The sequence below is a fragment of the Calcarisporiella thermophila genome (genome assembly GCF_041956535.1).
Source record: "Calcarisporiella thermophila strain CBS 279.70 unplaced genomic scaffold VTP21scaffold_25, whole genome shotgun sequence".
NCBI lineage: Eukaryota > Fungi > Calcarisporiellomycota > Calcarisporiellomycetes > Calcarisporiellales > Calcarisporiellaceae > Calcarisporiella > Calcarisporiella thermophila.
The window spans coordinates 99,207-118,262 of NW_027192215.1; the positions used below are offsets into that span (position 1 = coordinate 99,207).

Below are 19,056 nucleotides of genomic sequence, written 5' to 3' on the forward strand. Positions count from 1 at the left end.
GACGTCACCTTTCGACGTAAAGACCGGGTGTAAAATTGCAAAGTGTAAGCGGGACAACAAAAAGCATCTCTTACTCATTCTCTTCCGGGATCACCCACATTGAACATTTTTCTCTCCTCGTTTTCTCGGGAATAAAAACAACATGTGGCAAGTTTTAAAGACACGCTCGGGATCGAGATTTCTGGTAAGGGGCGGGCACCCACTGCCAAGCTTGACTTTAGTGTTCACCCGAGACGCTATTTTCTGCAAACTAAACCTTTCTAATTCTTTCATATTCTTATTTTCTCATTGGCTTCATTCTCAAATCACAGAAACACGGCGCCGCCCAAGGTGAGTTTCTCTTCATGTTCCTTTGCCATGTACCCGTGAAGCTATACTGACGCGTCCTATATTGACCTAGGCTTCCGCGTTCGCTCATTCCATGCCTCCCCTGCCGCAATGAAGATTATGTCCTCGGAACCCTTGCGTGCTAAGGAAGCCCCAGTAAGCATGCAACCTCATTTAGCTCTTCATGTTCATCCCTCTATATTAATGCCTTGCTGTGTAGCCATCGGTATCCAATAAGTACCCCGTTATCGATCATACATACGATGCTATTGTCGTGGGTGCAGGTGGTGCAGGATTGCGTGCCGCCTTCGGTCTTGCCGAGGCAGGATTCAACACCGCCTGCATCTCAAAACTCTTCCCTACGCGCTCTCACACAGTTGCCGCCCAGGGCGGAATCAATGCTGCCCTTGGCAACATGACCAAAGATGACTGGCGCTGGCATATGTACGACACGGTCAAGGGTAGCGATTGGCTCGGCGATCAGGATGCCATTCACTATATGTGCCGTGAAGCACCTCGAACGGTCATTGAGTTGGAGCACTACGGTGTCCCCTTCTCCAGAACCGAGGAGGGTAAGATCTATCAGCGCGCTTTCGGTGGTCAGAGCTTGGAGTTCGGAAAGGGCGGCCAGGCTTATCGGTGCGCTGCAGTTGCGGACCGTACGGGACACGCCCTGCTCCACACTCTCTATGGGCAATCGCTGCGACACAACACCAACTTCTTCATTGAATTCTTCGCGCTCGATCTCCTGATGGAGGACGGCGAGTGCCGCGGAGTGATTGCACTGAATCAGGAGGACGGAACCCTCCACCGCTTCCGTGCCCACAAGACTGTGCTTGCGACGGGTGGCTATGGACGTGCGTACTTCTCGTGCACCTCTGCCCACACTTGCACTGGTGACGGAAACGCTATGGTGGCGCGTGCCGGCCTGCCTCTGCAGGATTTGGAGTTTGTGCAATTCCATCCGACCGGCATCTATGGCGCAGGCTGTCTGATCACGGAGGGGGCCCGTGGAGAGGGTGGTTACCTGCTGAACTCGCAGGGCGAACGCTTCATGGAGCGGTATGCCCCCACTGCCAAGGATCTTGCCTCGAGAGATGTCGTGTCTCGGTCCATGACGATGGAGATCCGCGAGGGTCGCGGAGTGGGCCCTGAGGCCGACCATATCTATCTGCAGCTCTCGCATCTTCCGGCCGAGGTTCTTCGCGAGCGTTTGCCAGGAATTTCCGAGACCGCCGCCATTTTTGCGGGCGTTGACGTGACCAAGGAGCCCATCCCCGTGCTGCCGACCGTGCACTACAACATGGGTGGAATTCCGACGCGGTACACGGGCGAAGTGTTGACGGTGGACGAGAACGGGCAGGACAAGATTGTGCCTGGGCTGTATGCTGCCGGTGAGGCCGCATGCGTGTCCGTTCATGGCGCCAACCGCCTCGGCGCGAACTCGCTCCTCGACATCGTGGTGTTCGGCCGCGCCTGCGCACACCACATCCGCGATACGCTCACCCCGGGCACTCCCCACAAGCCTCTGGCCGGAGATGCCGGCGCCGACACGATTGCACGCTTGGACCAACTCCGCAACGCCGACGGATCCAAGCCCACGGCCGACATCCGCCTCAAGATGCAGAAGGTGATGCAGTCCGATGCCGCCGTGTTCCGCACCCAGGAATCCCTGGACGAGGGATGCACCCGCATCGACGAGGTGTGGAAGTCCTTCGACGACGTTCGCGTCACCGACCGCTCCATGATCTGGAACTCGGACCTGATCGAGACCTGGGAGCTTACCAATCTGTTGACCTGTGCGGTGCAGACGATGTACTCGGCCGCCGCACGAAAGGAGTCCCGCGGTGCACATGCCCGCGAGGACTACAAGGAGAGAGACGATGCCAACTGGATGAAGCATACGCTCTCGTGGCAGGATCAGAAGACCGGCGAGGTTAAGCTGGCATATCGCGGCGTCACCTCCGCAACCCTGGATGAGAACGAGTGCAAGTCGGTTCCCCCCGTGAAGCGTGTCTACTAAGCCGTCCCGCAGCTTAAAAATACACTAATAATAATAAACACCCATATCTTCTCGCGCTCTCTCCCCTTTTTTCTCTTTCTCTCCTCTCTCTCTTCCCCACTCTCTTCTATTTTTATTTCTTGGATTCTCTTTTCGTTTTCTCTCCTCTGCCACAATGTGTTTTTAGAGTTTTTGTGTGCGCGGGTCCTGTTTCAAAATAAACACGATCATGTTCATATCGGTAAGTTGTTGAGGGAAGCCGTCTGAGTACGAAAAATGGGGGTCAAATTAATTTCGATTTTTCTGATCCAGAAATACGACGAGAGGTTCCCCGTCCTTGAAAATTTGGCAAGTTCTAAAGCACAATCCCCCTTCCCATCTTCCTTAGTCTCCCGACCTGCTGAATTCCCTTGCATTGCTTGCATTCTCTTGCATCCCACTTCAAGATTGTCTTCAGCATCGCTATTCCCACTAGAAGAGCCAAAGAATTAACTTGACGATGTCCGTCTTTCAGTTTGGCAAATTTGACGGTGTATGTGAGGTAGTCTCTCTTCCTCTCTGCCCCCTTATCGGGCAACCGTCTCCTGGGACAAATCGTATTGACGGAGTGGAAGCGTAAGTGTTGCTCTAGATCCCGAGTGAGAGAATCGGTTCCGATAGCCCTTGAGCATTGGAATACGGGATGGGCCTGGACTTACATTCTCCCGATTCCCCCAATTCCCATTTAATTCGCTGGGCTAATCTAGTCTTTCATTACTTTTGCATTGCATTTATAGAACATGCTATTCTCGTAATGTAGAACTCGCCAATACTCTCATTTTTCAGCCAGGTAACTATTGGACCTTTGCCGCTCTGAGATGGAACTTGTTCTGATACAAAATGTATTTGCAAACTTTCTGGAATTCCTCCTTAGCAACTTTGATAATTCACTTCATCTCGCTAATTATGACGTCCATCATGATCTACCACATCAAATCAAAATACACGGCTGTCGGTAAGTCCTTGTTCATGTCTTGTTGCACTCCATTTTCGTCTCGCTTATTCTAATTCACTCGGGATCAGGACGAAAGGAGATAGTCATGTTCTTCTATTTGTACATGGTAACTTCATTTCTCGAAATGCTGCTCGTTTCTGGCATCATTCCCACGGCCTCCAACGTCTATCCTGTAAGCTTTTCTCCTTTCTCCTCTTTGGTAATTTAGCTAATTGCTTCTCCTCTCAAGTACTTCACCGCCGTCCACATCGGCCTCATCACAACCACCTTCTGGCTTCTTATGCTCAACGGATTCGTGGGCTTTCAGTTCGCCGAGGATGGCACTCCCGCATCCCTCTGGTCCCTGCGGCTCACCTCACTCTTCATCTTCTGTGTGACCACCTTTATCGCCATTGCGACCTTCAACCGAATCGGGCCCTTTAACCCAACCACCCCGACGATTCTATGGCTCATTTTCTTCCCGCTGAATGCCCTGCTGGTGCTCATCTATGTCGTCAGCCAGGTCGTGCTGGTTGTGAACACCCTGGATGACCGCTGGCCGCTAGGCGATATTAGTTTCGGCGTGGTCTTTTTCGTCATCGGCCAGGTGACGTTGTTCGCGTTCTCAGTGAGAATCTGCGATGTGGCCAAACACTATATCGATGGGTTCTTCTTTGGGACGATTTGCAACCTATTAGCGGTGATGATGGTGTACAAGGTAAATCCAATTCTTGCCAGCTCTTGACATGATCCGAATATTGATCCCTGATTTTCTTCATCGCAAGTATTGGGATTCGATCACTAAGGAGGATCTGGAGTTCTCCGTGGGCAGCAAACAAAATGTGTGGGAGATCAAGGAGCTCCTGGGGGATGAGGGGCATACGTCGTCACCCTATTCACAGCAGTATTATTATTGAGCAAACTGTATTTTGTTACCTTGTCTTCTTTGTATGTGATATTATCGCCCAGTATATATATATATATATTCAAATATATATCTTGCATTGCTCTATTCTTATAGTTTATCTGGTGTCTTTTCCCTATCTTGAACCCTGTGTTTATCCCTCTTAGAAATAAACGTCGGCTTGTACTCGTTCCTCTTCCCTTTTGCCTCTCAATCCGAATTCGAGCCGCCGCCAAGCTGCAGTAGAGGGAGTACGCCACTTTCGGGAGGGCAGGGAGGGCGAATAGGATGGGGGACACGTAGCGGATTATTCGCTGCTTATTTGGAGGGCATTTTGAAAGGGTTGTTTTTGATTTTTTGATTGTTTGATATTTGCTGGTCAACGCGGGAGCGTGACGTGACGTTTTCTCCACAGTGGGGTTCCGTTTTAATTTCACCTGACAGAGGTTTCGATTGGCAGCCGTCTTTCTATTATTAACGCTTCCATCTTGGAACAGATCATAGTGTTGCCACCGAAGATTCGCAGCTGCATACAGCGCACCCTAAGCTTGATTTCAGCGCCTTGGTGCGGGAAAGAAAAGAACCCTTAGGATTCCTGTGCGGGGGGGCTGATTCGAGGAGATCGGTCGATTTGGTTGGTGTGCTAATGGAGATAAAGGGCCAATGCTAAGCCCCCAACCGGTTGCTATCACATGCAGAATCCCTTTAAGCTTTCGTTGTGCCCGAACTTAACTAGGTTGACTAAAAGGGAGCCTGAAGAGATTGGCATAAGTTGAGCTAGCACACGCACGCCAAATTTCCCTCACCCTCTCCCTGCTTTCCCTCTCATCTATCCTCTGTTTCCCGTCGAGCATGGAAACCATCAAAGCCTACACAAAAGAGTACCTTGCACGGCAGCAGGAAATCGAATCGCTTCAGCAACGCCTTCTTTCCCACATCCCGGAGCTCGTGCAAAAATTCTCCTTGACCCCAACCCACGCCGAGCGTTTGCGAGACTATGTTTCCGACCGATTACACATATTTCGCTTCTACAAACGCGCCAAATACGACGAGGATAAGGCTCTAGCCAAACTGCAATCGACCCTCGAATGGCGTATCACCGAGCAGATCGACATGATTGGAACGGAAGATCTGCATGTGCTCACGCATGGCCTCTTCTATTTCCACGGAAAGGACAAGATGGGCCGACCGATCGGAGTGGTGGATGTGCGGAAGTATGCCAGAATATTGAAGGAAGTGCCCACGGATGAGATTAAGAAGAACATTGTGTTTGGAGCGGAAATGCAGAGACGAATCACATGGGCATACACGCAAGAGCAGAATCTGGAGGAAGGCGATGTCTTGATATTGCATTGCGTGGCATTGGTGGATCTGAAAGGAGTGGGGGTGTTTACGCCGGTAAGTGCCTTTGAGCCTCTTTTGCTCTCGCGTGCTCTTCCACGATACCGAAGGTGTCTGTGAGGAGGATGCTGTTTGTTTTTTCTTTGACTTTTTCGGTGCCATATTACGAATTTTTCCGAGCGCCTTACTGACCTGATCTATGGTATCTTTCGGATAGGAAATGGATCTGGGGCGCTACTTATTCGAGGTGTTCTCTCGACATTTTCCCAGCTGCATCGGGACCATCTTCGTGCTTAACTTCAACTGGATGTTCTCCGGAGTGTGGCAGATCATGAAGTCGGTGCTTCCCGAGGAGGCTCGGAGCCGCATTCGATTCGTCGGCACGGCGGAAATCTACGATTTTATCGACGAGAAAAACCTGCTCGTGTCGATGGGCGGCAAGGACGACTACGTGTTTGACTACGCGCGCGACGAGCTCTTGACCCGCTTTGGTAAGAAACCCTACGACCCTGCCGCAGCCGCCGCGGTGAAAGCCAATGGAAATGTGCCGCTCCGGCCCCCCGAAGAGAAGGAGGCCTTGGTCGTCACCCCTGCATCCGCCGCCTCCGCGACCCTCGAGACGTCGCTCCTTGCCTCGTTTCTCCAGGAGATCTCGCGGGTTCTCTCGTTTGGCCTCTTCACCTCCTCGCCGTCCCCGCAGATCTCCCCGCGGATCATCGAAACCAAACACGCTCTTTCGGGAAGATACTACGCCGTCTCGCCCTACCTCTACAACCGCCAACCCCTCTCCGCCACCCGCCGTCGCCTGCGTACCCTCCTCTTCACCCTGGCCCATATTACCCGCAGCACCACCGCTATTGTGCGGCTACTATGGAGACTCTCGTTGCGTGGCTATGGGGCTATTTATTGGATCGCGTTGATGGTGCTCTTCCGCGAGCGTATCCTGGGCGAGCTGGCGCAGTTCTTCTCCGTGCTTTTGCTCCGAAGTGGAGTATTGGACATGGCCATGCGAAGGCTCTTGAGCAGCAAGTACGACAAGAAGAGAAGACAGCTCCGCTAGTTCGCCCCAATGCTTGAACGGGGAGAGCTTTGGAGTGGAATGTGTGTTTTCTTATATTTCATATTACCTCTTTGTATTTAATTTATGTATTGGTTTTGATTTTTCTTCTTTAGAATGGCGATACTTAGTCTCTCTGCCTTCGCCCTTTTGGTCTTGTTTTATTTCGCGCTCCCATCCTTTTGTTTTTCAAAGAAAAACTGTATTATTTATCCCCCTCACCCCTCCTCCACTATTTCTACCTAAAGCCCTCTGAAAGCGGATAAAATCAATTTCTTAGAGTCGGGATGGACTGCCGAGTTTGAGGGAGGGGCTTAGATTTAAAATGATGAAATTCCGTTTCTCTCAATACCAACACCGACTCGATCGGACAGAGTGAACATGGACGATCCAGCAGCAGACACATTGACGCGCCAATCCCTCGACACTCCACGCTCCTCCTTCGATGTCACTTCTGCCGACGATGTCATCATTCCATCCTCTACCGCCGCGGATCATGATGCTTTACTCTCGCTACTTGTTCAACGCGGCCTCACTCTTTCCTCCTCTCCCTCCGAAGATACTGAGCTCCATGGCTATCTCAATCGTCTTACATCGCTCTCACTAGAGGCACTCAAAGCAGAGCCTCTGCATTTAAGTGAAAAAATGGAGGACATCCAGAGCAATCTTACGCGCCTTGCATTAGATGAGCATAAAGCCTTCATCGAGGCGTATGATGCTAGGGTTGAGACGGCTCACGCCTTGGAGCAGATGAACTCGCACGTCCAGGGGGTGATCAAGGACATTCCATTGCTAGAAGAGCAGCTGTCCATCTTCTCCAAGGGGGTGGAGAGTATTGTTCGCGAGCGGCGGCGGCTGTCCCTTGTCCTCGAATCTCACTCCGCCCTCCTCGATATCCTGGAAATCCCGCAGCTGATGGACACTTGCGTGCGCAATGGCTATTATGCTGAAGCTATGGATCTCCATGCACACACCCAGCGTCTCACACTCCGCTACCCGGGGCCAGTCGTCGCTCGCGTTGCCGAGCAGGTGGCCAACAGCTGTACACGAATGATGGCGCAGCTCGTCACGCTGCTCCAAGAGCCCATCAAACTCCCAACCTGCATCCGAGTCGTGGGGTACCTTCGCCGCATGGATGTCTTTGCTGAGGACGAGCTGCGTCTGCTCTTCCTCAAATCCAGGGACTCCTATCTCAGCGAGGCGCTTTCGAAGCTCAATCCGGAGAAGCGGGACCCAGCACGCTACGTAAAGAAGTACGTGGACACCTTTAGAGAGATATTTTTCGACACGCTGGCGCAATTTCGCTCACTTTTTGCCGCCGCCGAGGGGGGATGGGTTCTCTCGGACTATGTGACGCGGGGCGTCAGTGAACTGGACCGAATCCTAAGGGAATGGGTACCTCTGATCAAGGAGAGGGGAGCACTGGCTTCCTTGCACACACAATTGGTGTACTGCGCCGTGTCGCTTGGGCGAGTCGGCGTGGATTTCCGATGGTTGGTGGAGGAGATATTTGAGGAAGCAGTGGAGCGGCTAGAGGATTGACGAGGGGTTGTCAGGGGAACCGAACATTGGTTGTTTTCATTGTCAATATTGTTATGAGCGTACCTGCTTTAGATTTTTCTTGGCTAATTTTGTTGCTATTTCCCGTTTTGCGCTTGCTTTCACCGCTCTTATTGATTTGTTAATATATTATCAGAACGATACCATGCCCCCCTCAGGGCTCTCCAGGATTCTCTTCTTGTCGAAATGCTTGGCTCTCCTGATGCACCGGCCCTAGTGGTTATTGCGCGGTTGCTGTGCAATGCATTCCGCTGGAAACCCATCCAACGCGCATGCATAGCCTCTCTCGCCTGTTTCTCGATTACCCTCGCTTTATTTTGGAGTTTGAGACGGGATCTCCACCGTCCGAAGATACCAGGGGAAAAGCAGCCTTTTTCGGATGATGCACGGCATGTGTAGCCATCTTAAAAGTCTCGACGGGTTACACTGCCTTCGCCCGCCATTGTGCCGCCCTCTCTACACATTACGCCTGAGCATATAATATGCGTAAAGATTATATATATTACAAATCATGAAATACCCTTACGATTACAAGATAGCCTTACACCAGCAAGGGGAAGCTGAGCTCGTCAAGCTGGTGTCTTTTGGAGGTGGGGTGCGCTGGGATGAGCGAGAAAGTAGCCCGAAGCATCCATGACAATTCCCGTCTTCCAGTCACCATGCAGCCCCTTTACCCGGCCATGATGACGTCTAGCCATCCTCGAGAAACTTCTTTTTCGTATTTGGCGCGAGTGCACGTGCCTTGGGCTGTCGTCAAGCTTAAGCTAACCCAGCTATTAGACATCCGGATTGAACCCAGAGTCCCAATAGAGCGTGAGTGTAGATTTGTTTCAGCAACGGCGGCGGGCCCCCCAAAATCAGGAAAAAAACGATGACCAATTTGTCGGGAAAAGTATGGAGATAAAAACTCTAATCATTTCCGCTTACCTCTTCGGTGCTCCTGCTAACTTATATAAGGCGCGGCCATCATTATAAGGAACACCGGTGCATTCTGCCAATACCCATGCTTTGGAACACAATGAGTGACTTCTACACGCCAGTCGACACTATCCCCAAAGTAAGGCCTTCGAACATGGCGGCCCCTCTGTTCTTCAGTCGTAGATATTCATCCTTCTCTATTTTGCCACCGCTCGCTTAGATTGTTGCGGATCTCCATGCCTCGTTCCGGGCCGGAATCGCGTCCCCAATTAGCACTCGTATTTCCCAGCTCAGTGCGCTTGCGAGTCTCATTAAGGATAACTACAAAGAGCTGGAGGCGGCGTCTCGAGCTGATTTCAACAAATTTGCCACGGATGCTCTTCTAGTGGTGAAGGACATCAAGTCCATGTGCGAAAAGCTCGAGGAGTGGACCAAGGAAGAGATCGTGGGGCAAAAGGACGAAGAGACATACGCTTTGCGAAGAGAGCCTAAAGGCGTGGTCCTTGTGATAGGAGCTTGGAATTACCCGTTCGTACTCTCGCTGGGCCCGTTGGCCGGCGCGATTGCGGCAGGGAACTGCGTTGTCCTAAAGGCGAGTCCACCGCAGCCCACTGCGCCCTTGTTTTCTAGCCCTATGCTAACTGTAACCTTAGCCTTCTGAGGTGGCCCCCAAAACTGCCAAGCTCTTGCATGAGCTTCTCTCGCGTTACCTCGACCCCCGGGTGGTCCAAGTGGTTAGTGGTGGGCCCCGCGAGACCACCGTGCTCCTAGAGCAAAAGTTCGACCACATCTTCTACACCGGCGGCCCCGCGGTTGGCCGCATCATCTACTCCGCCGCCGCTAAGCATCTGACGCCGGTCACGCTCGAACTAGGCGGCAAATCCCCGTTCATCATCGACTCCGAGGTGGATCTTGCGGACGCGGCCCAACAACTTGCTTGGGGAAAATTCGAGAATGCAGGCCAGATTTGCATTGCCCCCGACTATGTGCTATGCCCGCAGAGTATGGTGGAGAGGGTGGTTGCTGAGCTGCGCGGGGCGATCCAGAAGGCGTGGGGAGAGCCTCATCACGACGACGCCGAGAGCAAGTACGCGCGAATTGTGGCCGACCGCCATTATGACCGCCTGGAGAAGCTAATCCAGTCGACGCGTGGCGACATTGTGATAGGCGGGAAAGTGCTCAACCGTAGCAAGCGATTCATAGAGCCGACCGTCGTCGTGACCAAGGACGCGGAGGATCCGATCATGCAGGAAGAAATCTTCGGGCCCATCCTCCCGATCGTGCCCGTGCAAAACGTGCAAGAGGCGGTGGAGTTTGTGCGCAAACATCCGCATCCCCTCGCCGTCTATTGCTTTTCAAACAATGAGAGCACCATCGACTACGTGAAGTCTCGCACGCAGAGCGGCGGTTTCGTTGCCAACCGGGTGCTAGTGCAATTCTGGTGTGATGCGCTGCCATTCGGGGGAGTGGGAGAGAGTGGAATTGGGAACTATCGGGTAAGTGCCAGCAAGGCCTAATGCGTTGATTTGACTCTACACTCCTCTTGCTAACCCTCTCCTATCTCCCCTCCCTCCCCCTTTTCTCTTTGCTCTGCTAGGGTGATGGGAAATACAGCTTTGAGACCTTCTCCCATTTGCGCTCCGTCCTGGTGCGGAAATCGGCCAAACTATAATCATGCGTAGTTCATATCATCTCTTTTTGCTTTATTATCAATAAGAAAAATTCTAATACTTCAAAAAGAAAGAGAGAGAAAAAGTGTTTGCAAAGAAGATATGGAGAGATGGGTGAGAAAATACTTCCCATGAATATAATGGAGCATAGACAATGGAAGAAGAAAAAAAAAACAACAACAACAGAGACAAGGTAGAATTGGCAGAGAATCTTTGGATGGATGCTACGAAGAGGAAATCTTTTATTTAGAGCAAAATGGCTGCGCCGACCGCCGCGGCTCCCAACAGCCCGCCCACCTTGAGCGAACTGCCGCTGCCCGCTGGTCTGATGGTGGAGGTGGGTCTGGTGCTGGTGGTGAAAATGGGGTTGGTCGACAGCGTGGGCAGGGTGGGGATCGACATGGAGCTCGACACGCTAGTGGAGCTGGCGGACTGGGTTTCGGACGCCGCGGTGATCAGGGACTCCGAGGCGGTGGTCGCACTTGCGGTCGCCGATTCGGACGCGGTGGTGACGAGGGCGGTGACGCCGTCGCTGACGGCGGAGGTGGCGCTCACGGCGCTGGCGGTGCCAGTGGTCGCGGTGGCGGTTTGCGAGGTTTGTGCTTGAGGGGAGGGGCCCGCGGCAATGAAATACCGCTGAACGCAGTCCTGGTAACAGTCTGACACGTCGTCGCCCTTGCAACCCTGGACACAGCTATGCGTCCGCAGAACCGCCTCGAAGTCTTGCGCTTGCACACAAACGGCGCCGGCAACCAGCAGCGCAACGGTGGTGAGGGAAAGCTTCATGATGGAGGATGCTCAATGCACGGTAAAGCCCAAGTGAGAGAAAGAGGTGGTGCAAGAAGAAAAAAGGCTATATCTGGGGGAGATAAATAGGCCCAAATGAAGGAAAAGCAAACCAAGGGACTAGGAAGCAGAGAGGATACAAATGGCCGGGCGGAAAGGGGGGCGGGGCGGATGGAAAGCCTTAAATACTCCACGAGAAATGTATAGCATTCCTGGCCTTGGGCTCTCCTCGGTCGGGGGATTCTTGTTGGAGAGGCGAGGAATATTGGGCCGGATGCATACCAGTTCTCCTTGAAATCCCTAAATTCCAACAGAAATTAAAATGGGAAAGAAAAGGTTAGGCGACCCCCCTCCCCCATATCAACCAATCGATCCAAAATCGTTACGGGACTTCGGTCTCCATCCTAACGCTGCGATCTTCCCTCCGTCGATGAGCACAGCCGCCCCCCGACCTAGCCCTTATGGCCAGAACGTGCCAGTCCCACAGGGGGGAGAGGCGGCCATTTGACTTGAGAGGCGCTGCTTGTCGGTGGCTTAGATTGTGGTTTCAAACTCCTCTTGGTTGGATTCGAAGAGCATTTTTCTCAAGAGATGTCGAAGAGACGAAGTGAATTGGCCGGAGACTCGCCTGTTCTTTCCACTGGAAAATCTCTGTCGATCCATCTTCTTGCTAGCTTCTAGCCCTCGTGCCTAGACCTTGATTGTTTCAGGACATGACCAACCCACCGGTGGGCATGCCAGGCTCTTATTCTACCAATCCTCTCTACGAAACGCGCCCCACTGCCTCCCCAGTACCCCCGGGCGCCTTCCCTCCCCCTTCCCGCTCCTCCATCTCCCAACCTACCACGTCTGCTTCATCCTCCGTTCCGGCTCTAGGCTCGCACTCGGACGAGCCCACGCTCCCCTACCATCTCAACCCTCACCAGCGACATCCTCCTCTCTACAGCGCCAATCCGTCACCCGCACAGATGCCAGCTTATAGTGGCGGGGGAGGGGTGGGGGGAGGGAAGGTCGGTGGAGGGGAAAGAAGACACATGCTAAGATATGAGGCGCCCTGGCCCATCTATGGCCTGGACTGGTCGAATCGAGGAGGAGAAGAGAGCTGGCGAATTGCCATTGGAAGCTTGGTGGAGGAATTCAATAACAAAGTAAGATGACGTGCGTTCCAATACCGCCATGGAATTGGCGGGGTTTGTTGAGATGCTAAACAGTTCCCGGCTTAGTTGCAAATCGTCCAGCTTGCCGAGGAGGGGGCACGCTACCACAGCGATTTCGTGCCCATAGCGGAAGCGGACCACGGATACCCGCTAACAAAGGTATTATGGGAACCGAACAAAGTAAGGGATAGAGCAATGTCGCTTTCTTTTGCTGCCCTCGGTTGGCTCTTATCGCTCTTGTGTTCTACTTCATTTCTAGGGCGGTGCAAGGACAACGGACCTCTTGGCCACCACTTCCGACTGCCTCCGACTGTGGGAGCTTCACACTCCGGAAGATCGCTCCTCTTCCCACAAGCTCACCCTCAGGGCTCGCCTCACGAACACCAAGGCCGATTTCTCCGCCCCCCTCACCTCCTTTGACTGGTGCGACGCCGACCCATCCCTCGTCGTCACGTGCAGCATCGACACAACATGCACGGCTTGGAATGTGGAGACTCAGCAGGCAAAGACCCAGCTGATAGCTCATGATCGCGAGGTGTACGATGTTGCGTTCATGACGCATCACGCCAATGTGTTTGCGAGTGTGGGGGCGGATGGGAGCGTGCGCTTATTTGACTTGAGGTAAGGAGCCATTTTCTTCCTTGGTCCCGTATACGGGGGGCCGCCCTTGGCGGTCCAGGGCTCTATCGTTGCGATGGCGCACTCACGGCGAATCCGCCCGCTGTGTTTTGCTAGATCGCTCGAGCATTCCACCATCATCTATGAGACGCCCAACCCCCCTGATAAGCCCACGCCGCTCCTGCGACTGGCCTTCAACCGGCAGGAGCCCCACCATGTCAGCACGTTCCATATGGACTCGAGCTCGATCCAGATTTTCGACATTCGCGTGCCGGGCGTGCCCTATGCTGAGCTGCGCGGCCACGGGGCCAGCGTCAACTGCTGCGGCTGGGCGCCGCATTTGAAGAATTTGGTGGTGTCGGGGGGAGAGGACGCGCAGGTGCTGGTGTGGGACTTGGCGGTGGGGGGCGCTCAGCCAGGGGCGGAAACCTCGGTGGGGGGCTCGAGCTCCGCGACGGGCGACACGGGCAGGGGCGGGGGCTCGGGGCGAAACACGACGCGCCTTATCACCGACCCGGTGTTCGCCTACACGGCCGAGGCGGAGGTCAACCAGCTGAACTGGAGCAAAGTCAACACGGACTGGATGGCCATTGTGCATGGAAAGACCATGCAGGCATTAAAATTCTAGGGCTTCGCCCTTCGTTGCGTCCCGATCGTGGATGTGTAGGTTGGGCAAACCGTTTAGATTGACATCGAACGATCCCCCCTTTTTCTTTTAGGTTTTCCTCACCCATCTTCAGCCTTATATAAGATAATATAATATATATATGTTTTTGTTTTGCCGTGGGCTGACCCCTCGCTGGTACAGCCAGGTGGATGTAGGATGGACTCTTGGCCGAGCGACCGCGGCCGCCCCTAACCGACTGCATATTCTTCGTGACTATTTTTCTCTGTGTATTTGGAAAATAAATGCGGTTGGTTTCGAATCGAGTTTAGGGAGCCGCTCCCTCCCGGATGGGCTTTGCAGTCTAGTATTTCAATCCTGGCCGGCATGCATGGCGTTGGGGACTTTCCCCTCTTTCATTATTAGTCTGGGGCCTTTGCCATAACCGCTAGAAAGGGTAAATGGAAGGGCTGGAAATAAAACAAAAATAAAGCAAAGCATCGAATGTATTCGCCAACGTCAACGTGTGGGGGGAAAACATTAGTTTGTATAAATAAGAGATAAATAAAGCATTAGTCGGGTCAACGAAGGAAATACACGTTAGAAGAGGATAACGAGCGCGCCCATGAAAGCAGTGAGGGCGAGAGGAGCGCCGGACAGCGCGGATGCAGCAGCAGCCCCAGATGCAGGGGCCGGAGGTTTAGCCGCGCCGGAGGCCGATTGAGCCGGGGCCGCGCCAGAAGCAGAGGCGGATGCCTTGGAGACGGACGCGGAAGCAGCGCTTGCGCTGGACACCTTAGCTGAGGACGAGGCAACGGCGGAAGAAGAGGCCGCGATCGACGAGCCTCCAGCGATAGAGGAGCCCGCGGCGGCGGTACTGGCGGACGCGGTTTGGACGAGCGTGGAGCTACCCTTCACAGCGGAGGATGCCGAAGAGGCAGCCGAGGATTGGATACCGCGCTTCACCTTGGCCGTGAAGAATGGATTGCCATTTGGCTGAGGGGCATTTGCAATGCCCGCGAGTGGCTGCGGGGCTCCAGGAGTGGGCGCGGGGCCGTTGATGAAGTTGAGCGTGGTGTACTGGATCAAGGGGGCGGTCACCCCGAATGGCTGGATGGTGAAGCGAGCCGAGTAGCTCCAGTCGGTTTCGCCGGTTCCGATTCTCAGCTGGTAGGAGTTGTCCGGAGGAACCTGAGGGGGGATGGCCCACTGAAGCTGCGACATCGCCCCATCGACGTTGAGGAACAGCGGGGTGAGCAGCGTGCCGTTCTTCAGCAGCTGAATCTGGACCTTCGGCGGGAGCATTGTGGAGATGCCGGTGAGCGGATCGATTTTCCACTTCAGCGTGACGCTCTGGCCCGCAGAGTAAACGGTGGTAGCCACCGGCTCGGTGAACGCCCAGGTCATCCCACTTGCGAGGGAGGCTGCGGCGGCGATGAGAAGAGTGATGAGGGCGGATTTCAGCATGGCTGCGTTGAGCTCGAGTCGAGATGAAAGACAGGAAGGGGGGCGAGGGCGGCTGGGAGGAGAGGGAGCAGGGCTGAGGGGGGAGAGGCAGGGGAGAAAGCGCTAGGAGGACGAAGCTGACGAGGCAAGCTAGCGGGGAACAGGCCGCCCGCTAATCAAATTAAGGTTTCGCCAAAGAGCGCGTACTACTGCGGTAATGGCTGTGCGACCAAGCTCTGGGAACAAGCTTCTCGGCTTGGAAGCTAAAATTATATTTTATCCTTCGGGTCTTAAATAGGAGCAGGGCGGGCGAGGGGGCGACAGGATAAGAGAAACGACAAGAATATAAAACACAAGAGTCACGGGGGAGGACTGGCGTCGGCGAGGCGCCAGAAGCAAGGTATACATAGAAACACTAAGCTGTATATATATATATGTATTGATAATATATATGTTATATAGAGTGTGGCTAGAGGCTAGAAGAAGTTTGGCTGGTCGGTCCCGTGCGGCATCTTGTGGTCTTGGCTGGTGCTGTTGAACATAGGGTGGGCCAGGAGCTGGCTGTAGGGAAACATATCGTGGTTGCCGTCTATTCTTGCTTCGGCGTGGATGCCTAAGGGGGCGGCGGCGGCGGCGGTGGTGGTGGCGGTGGCCGGCAGGGAGGAAAACATCCCGCCCGGCTGCTCTCGCCCCGCACCCCCAACGCCGTTGAAGCCCGCTGAACTCTCGCCCAGCATCTCCTGAGGCACCGCAGCCAACACGTCCATCTCCTCCGTCTTCAAGTCCTCTGCCGCCGAGGTGACCACGATGTGAGGGCGCCCGATGTTTGCCAAGAAGGTGTCCGGCTGCAATTCGGCGGGGGCCGATTGCTCTATACAGCACAATAACAATAAGCTTCACTGTTCCTAACCACCGCAGCTCCTACTAGAAAAAAAACATCCACTCAACTCACGCGTAATCAACTGTACAAGATTGGCCAGGCATGTCGTCATCGTCTTAATCTGATCGACGATGATGTTCTGCCGCCGAGCAATTTCATTCACGTCGTGCCGCGTTTCCTGCAACTGCTGCAGTAGGTCGCCGCAAAACTTGGTGATCTGTTGCGACTCATCCCGCTGGATCTTGGCCTCCCCCGGCTACAACATAGGAAAAAAAAATTGCAATGAGTGCACGCTCGAATAGGCCAGAGGCGGTCGCGGCGACTAGCGCGAAACCGCGCCCACGTACCTTTCGGCGAATGCCCATAATAAGATCCGGCTGATCCCGTAGAAACTCTTCGTTCATGTATTCCCATATCTCTTCATCAGGGCGCTGGCCGCTCCGAGCCGACTTGTTCACCTTGCTGAATTTATACCTATATCCAAAAGGAGGATACTGGGTTAGCCAACCAGCGCCAACCCCCTCCTCTACACCCCCCCCCCCCCCCAAGGATCACTTACATGTTGAGCTGCCGCAGAAAAGAATTGAAGTTCCCATGTTTGAAGTTCTTGCTCAAAAGTTCACTGAACTCTCGATTGTTGTAGAAGATGAAGGACTTGCCGCTGCTGCTCCACCGAATCACATGTTGATTATTGGGATCATTCAGCATTCTATCAAGCAGTTGGCCGGGCCCATTAGACTTCCAAACCCTCCATGAGCACTCCCACGCACTTTACCATACAACTTACTTGTACAGGGTTCGCACGAATTTGTTTGTGCTGTTACGTCTATTCAAGCGCGATCCGGGCGGAGAGGGATCTAGCGTGTCATGATCGAGGAGCTCCAGATTGGGAGAAAGCCCTCCGCAGGTAGAGCTGGCATCGTTGTTGTCCCACAGGTCGGTGCTGGATGCAATGGAGGAATTCGAAGAGGAGCGAGGGCGGGTGAATTGGAGTGAGGGATTCATAAGGCTACAATGCTGGGAGGAAGGAGAGAAGTGGAGGAAAGAACAAAAGATTATATGGGGTGCAGGTTGTTGTAGTAGGAGTGGAGTGCAAATAGTAAGAAGCAATGGACGCTATGACGAGATGAGGGATTCTATTTGTGCCTTTTTCTTTGATGATCCTCTTATACTGCGTTCTCTTTCATCACAGGAACACTTCTCTTTTTCTTCACTGTCCAAAAAAATCCAAAGCATACACACACCACTTGTATTTTTTCTTACTAGAGCTCCGAGAGCGACGATGGACAAACCAAGGAACTCCGATGCCCAGCCTCATTCCGAATCGTGACGTCAGCCCAGCCTTCTAAAACCTCTGCAACCCTGACCGCGTTAGAAAAAGTGGATTAAGGTTAGCCTAGAGGTTCCCTTCTTATTCTCGCTAGCTCGCCCATCCGAACCCTATCCCCTCTTATACCCTATACTTACCCTCATTCATCCTTAGTCACTAGAAATGGCTCAATATAAACCACTGGCTTGGTTCACAATGGCCTTCCTAGTCGTGTTTGCGCTGGGCGCGAACGGCCTCTACTTTTATCTGGAAGAAGGGGAAGAAAAGTGCTTCATGGAAGATCTGGTAAGTGCAAATGGCCCCGGATGATCTATTTAGATGGCCCCATCATTAACCAATGCTGCTCCCCAATTTAGCCCAAAGACACACTGGTTGTGGGTAAATACAATCTGCTTTCCCACCCTCATCCTCCCTCTCTTATTTAATTTGCCTTTATTTTCAAAAATTCAGGGGTTTATAAAGCTGAAGTTTGGTCGCAAACTCAACAAAAATTCATCGAAGACGCTTCCCTCGGAATTGATATTAAGATAGAGGAGCAAGACGATGACCATCATCTCTCTTTTATTAAAGGAGCACACGCTGGAAGATTCACATTCACGACCACGGATTCAGTGGAGCATTACGTATGTTTATCCACCAACACATCATCCTGGTGGAATACAGAGCGAGTGGTATGCTTTTTCTTGCACAGCTGTTAGCATTCCCCGCCCTAATCCCCTCTTTTCCCTTTGATAGCGGCTTCATCTGGACCTAACTCTCGCAGATCCAATTCACAAAGATGACCAGGATTCCCATAATGATAATCTCGGTGCCCTTTATGAAGCCCTACAAGAATTGAATGCGCGTGTACTCGAAGCGCACCGTGAACAGAGCTACCTTCGTGTTCGAGAAACACACTTCCGCGATATGTCTGAGCGCGCAAATAATAGAGTGGTGTGGTGGTCTCTGTCGCAAATCGGGGTATTGATCATGACCATGACGTGGCAGCTGAGACACCTAAGATCTTTCTTCATAAAGAGAAAGCTGGTTTAGGTTCTCTCACGCATCCGTCTTATTTATTTACTTTCGTTTAATATGCCACCCCGATTAATAAAGTTGCCCTTATGCTGAATATCACCGGTCAATTGGAATGGACTTCCACCTAAATTGGAGGCCAATTTTTATGGCGATCCGACCCACTCTTGTGCAAGCCTTTAGATGAAGTGAAGCCACGCACCCTTAAAAGTCCCTGAGCTTGGACGCGGATTCATCCCGGCTTCTGGTTGATTTCCCCAGGAGGATCGCAAGTATGGAGGACCCTCCAAAAAAAGGTTGGCTCTGCGGTGCCGTAGTCGGAATGGATGGCTTGATGATAAAAATGAATCATATTAGAGAGGGGTAACTAACTAAACGCGGTTATAGGAACATCACCGAATTTTGGTTCTGAATTTGCTACCGAACCCTGCTCCTTCTTGTGTGCTCTAAACATTCTTGTATGCTTTTT

At 52.9% G+C, this 19,056-nt stretch overlaps 10 protein-coding genes across 10 annotated transcripts; 7 read left to right on the top strand and 3 right to left on the bottom strand.

Annotated features, from left to right (window-relative positions):
• Positions 1-142: 142 nt before the first annotated feature.
• Positions 143-2,350, top strand: VTP21DRAFT_6035 (uncharacterized protein; the record flags this gene model as incomplete). The annotated part of the gene is made up of 4 exons (XM_069396622.1): positions 143-184; positions 312-330; positions 401-483; positions 548-2,350. 4 exons carry the CDS (start codon positions 143-145, stop codon positions 2,348-2,350), a joined length of 1,947 nt encoding a protein of 648 aa, XP_069247304.1.
• A 478-nt stretch (positions 2,351-2,828) lies between these two features.
• On the top strand, positions 2,829-4,219 carry VTP21DRAFT_6036 (uncharacterized protein; the record flags this gene model as incomplete). The annotated part of the gene is made up of 6 exons (XM_069396623.1): positions 2,829-2,944; positions 3,106-3,158; positions 3,243-3,323; positions 3,392-3,495; positions 3,553-4,020; positions 4,088-4,219. The coding sequence occupies 6 exons, from the start codon at positions 2,829-2,831 to the stop codon at positions 4,217-4,219; spliced, it is 954 nt and encodes a 317-aa protein (XP_069247305.1).
• An 839-nt stretch (positions 4,220-5,058) lies between these two features.
• Positions 5,059-6,607, top strand: VTP21DRAFT_6037 (uncharacterized protein; the record flags this gene model as incomplete). Its single annotated transcript, XM_069396624.1, has 2 exons — positions 5,059-5,604; positions 5,765-6,607. 2 exons carry the CDS (start codon positions 5,059-5,061, stop codon positions 6,605-6,607), a joined length of 1,389 nt encoding a protein of 462 aa, XP_069247306.1.
• Positions 6,608-6,985: 378 nt separating this feature from the next.
• VTP21DRAFT_6038 (uncharacterized protein) lies at positions 6,986-8,146 on the top strand (the record flags this gene model as incomplete). Its single annotated transcript, XM_069396625.1, has 1 exon — positions 6,986-8,146. One exon carries the CDS (start codon positions 6,986-6,988, stop codon positions 8,144-8,146), a length of 1,161 nt encoding a protein of 386 aa, XP_069247307.1.
• Positions 8,147-9,167: 1,021 nt separating this feature from the next.
• VTP21DRAFT_6039 (uncharacterized protein) lies at positions 9,168-10,754 on the top strand (the record flags this gene model as incomplete). The annotated part of the gene is made up of 4 exons (XM_069396626.1): positions 9,168-9,221; positions 9,303-9,674; positions 9,736-10,578; positions 10,680-10,754. The coding sequence occupies 4 exons, from the start codon at positions 9,168-9,170 to the stop codon at positions 10,752-10,754; spliced, it is 1,344 nt and encodes a 447-aa protein (XP_069247308.1).
• A 244-nt stretch (positions 10,755-10,998) lies between these two features.
• On the bottom strand, positions 10,999-11,538 carry VTP21DRAFT_6040 (uncharacterized protein; the record flags this gene model as incomplete). Its single annotated transcript, XM_069396628.1, has 1 exon — positions 10,999-11,538. The coding sequence occupies one exon, from the start codon at positions 11,536-11,538 to the stop codon at positions 10,999-11,001; it is 540 nt and encodes a 179-aa protein (XP_069247309.1).
• A 713-nt stretch (positions 11,539-12,251) lies between these two features.
• Positions 12,252-13,941, top strand: VTP21DRAFT_6041 (uncharacterized protein; the record flags this gene model as incomplete). Its single annotated transcript, XM_069396629.1, has 4 exons — positions 12,252-12,686; positions 12,762-12,875; positions 12,955-13,316; positions 13,431-13,941. The coding sequence occupies 4 exons, from the start codon at positions 12,252-12,254 to the stop codon at positions 13,939-13,941; spliced, it is 1,422 nt and encodes a 473-aa protein (XP_069247310.1).
• A 576-nt stretch (positions 13,942-14,517) lies between these two features.
• On the bottom strand, positions 14,518-15,384 carry VTP21DRAFT_6042 (uncharacterized protein; the record flags this gene model as incomplete). Its single annotated transcript, XM_069396630.1, has 1 exon — positions 14,518-15,384. The coding sequence occupies one exon, from the start codon at positions 15,382-15,384 to the stop codon at positions 14,518-14,520; it is 867 nt and encodes a 288-aa protein (XP_069247311.1).
• Positions 15,385-15,839: 455 nt separating this feature from the next.
• On the bottom strand, positions 15,840-17,248 carry VTP21DRAFT_6043 (uncharacterized protein; the record flags this gene model as incomplete). Its single annotated transcript, XM_069396631.1, has 5 exons — positions 15,840-16,234; positions 16,316-16,499; positions 16,591-16,717; positions 16,803-16,952; positions 17,031-17,248. The coding sequence occupies 5 exons, from the start codon at positions 17,246-17,248 to the stop codon at positions 15,840-15,842; spliced, it is 1,074 nt and encodes a 357-aa protein (XP_069247312.1).
• A 487-nt stretch (positions 17,249-17,735) lies between these two features.
• VTP21DRAFT_6044 (uncharacterized protein) lies at positions 17,736-18,605 on the top strand (the record flags this gene model as incomplete). The annotated part of the gene is made up of 4 exons (XM_069396632.1): positions 17,736-17,858; positions 17,930-17,951; positions 18,024-18,244; positions 18,309-18,605. The coding sequence occupies 4 exons, from the start codon at positions 17,736-17,738 to the stop codon at positions 18,603-18,605; spliced, it is 663 nt and encodes a 220-aa protein (XP_069247313.1).
• Between the last annotated feature and the right edge of the window lie 451 nt (positions 18,606-19,056).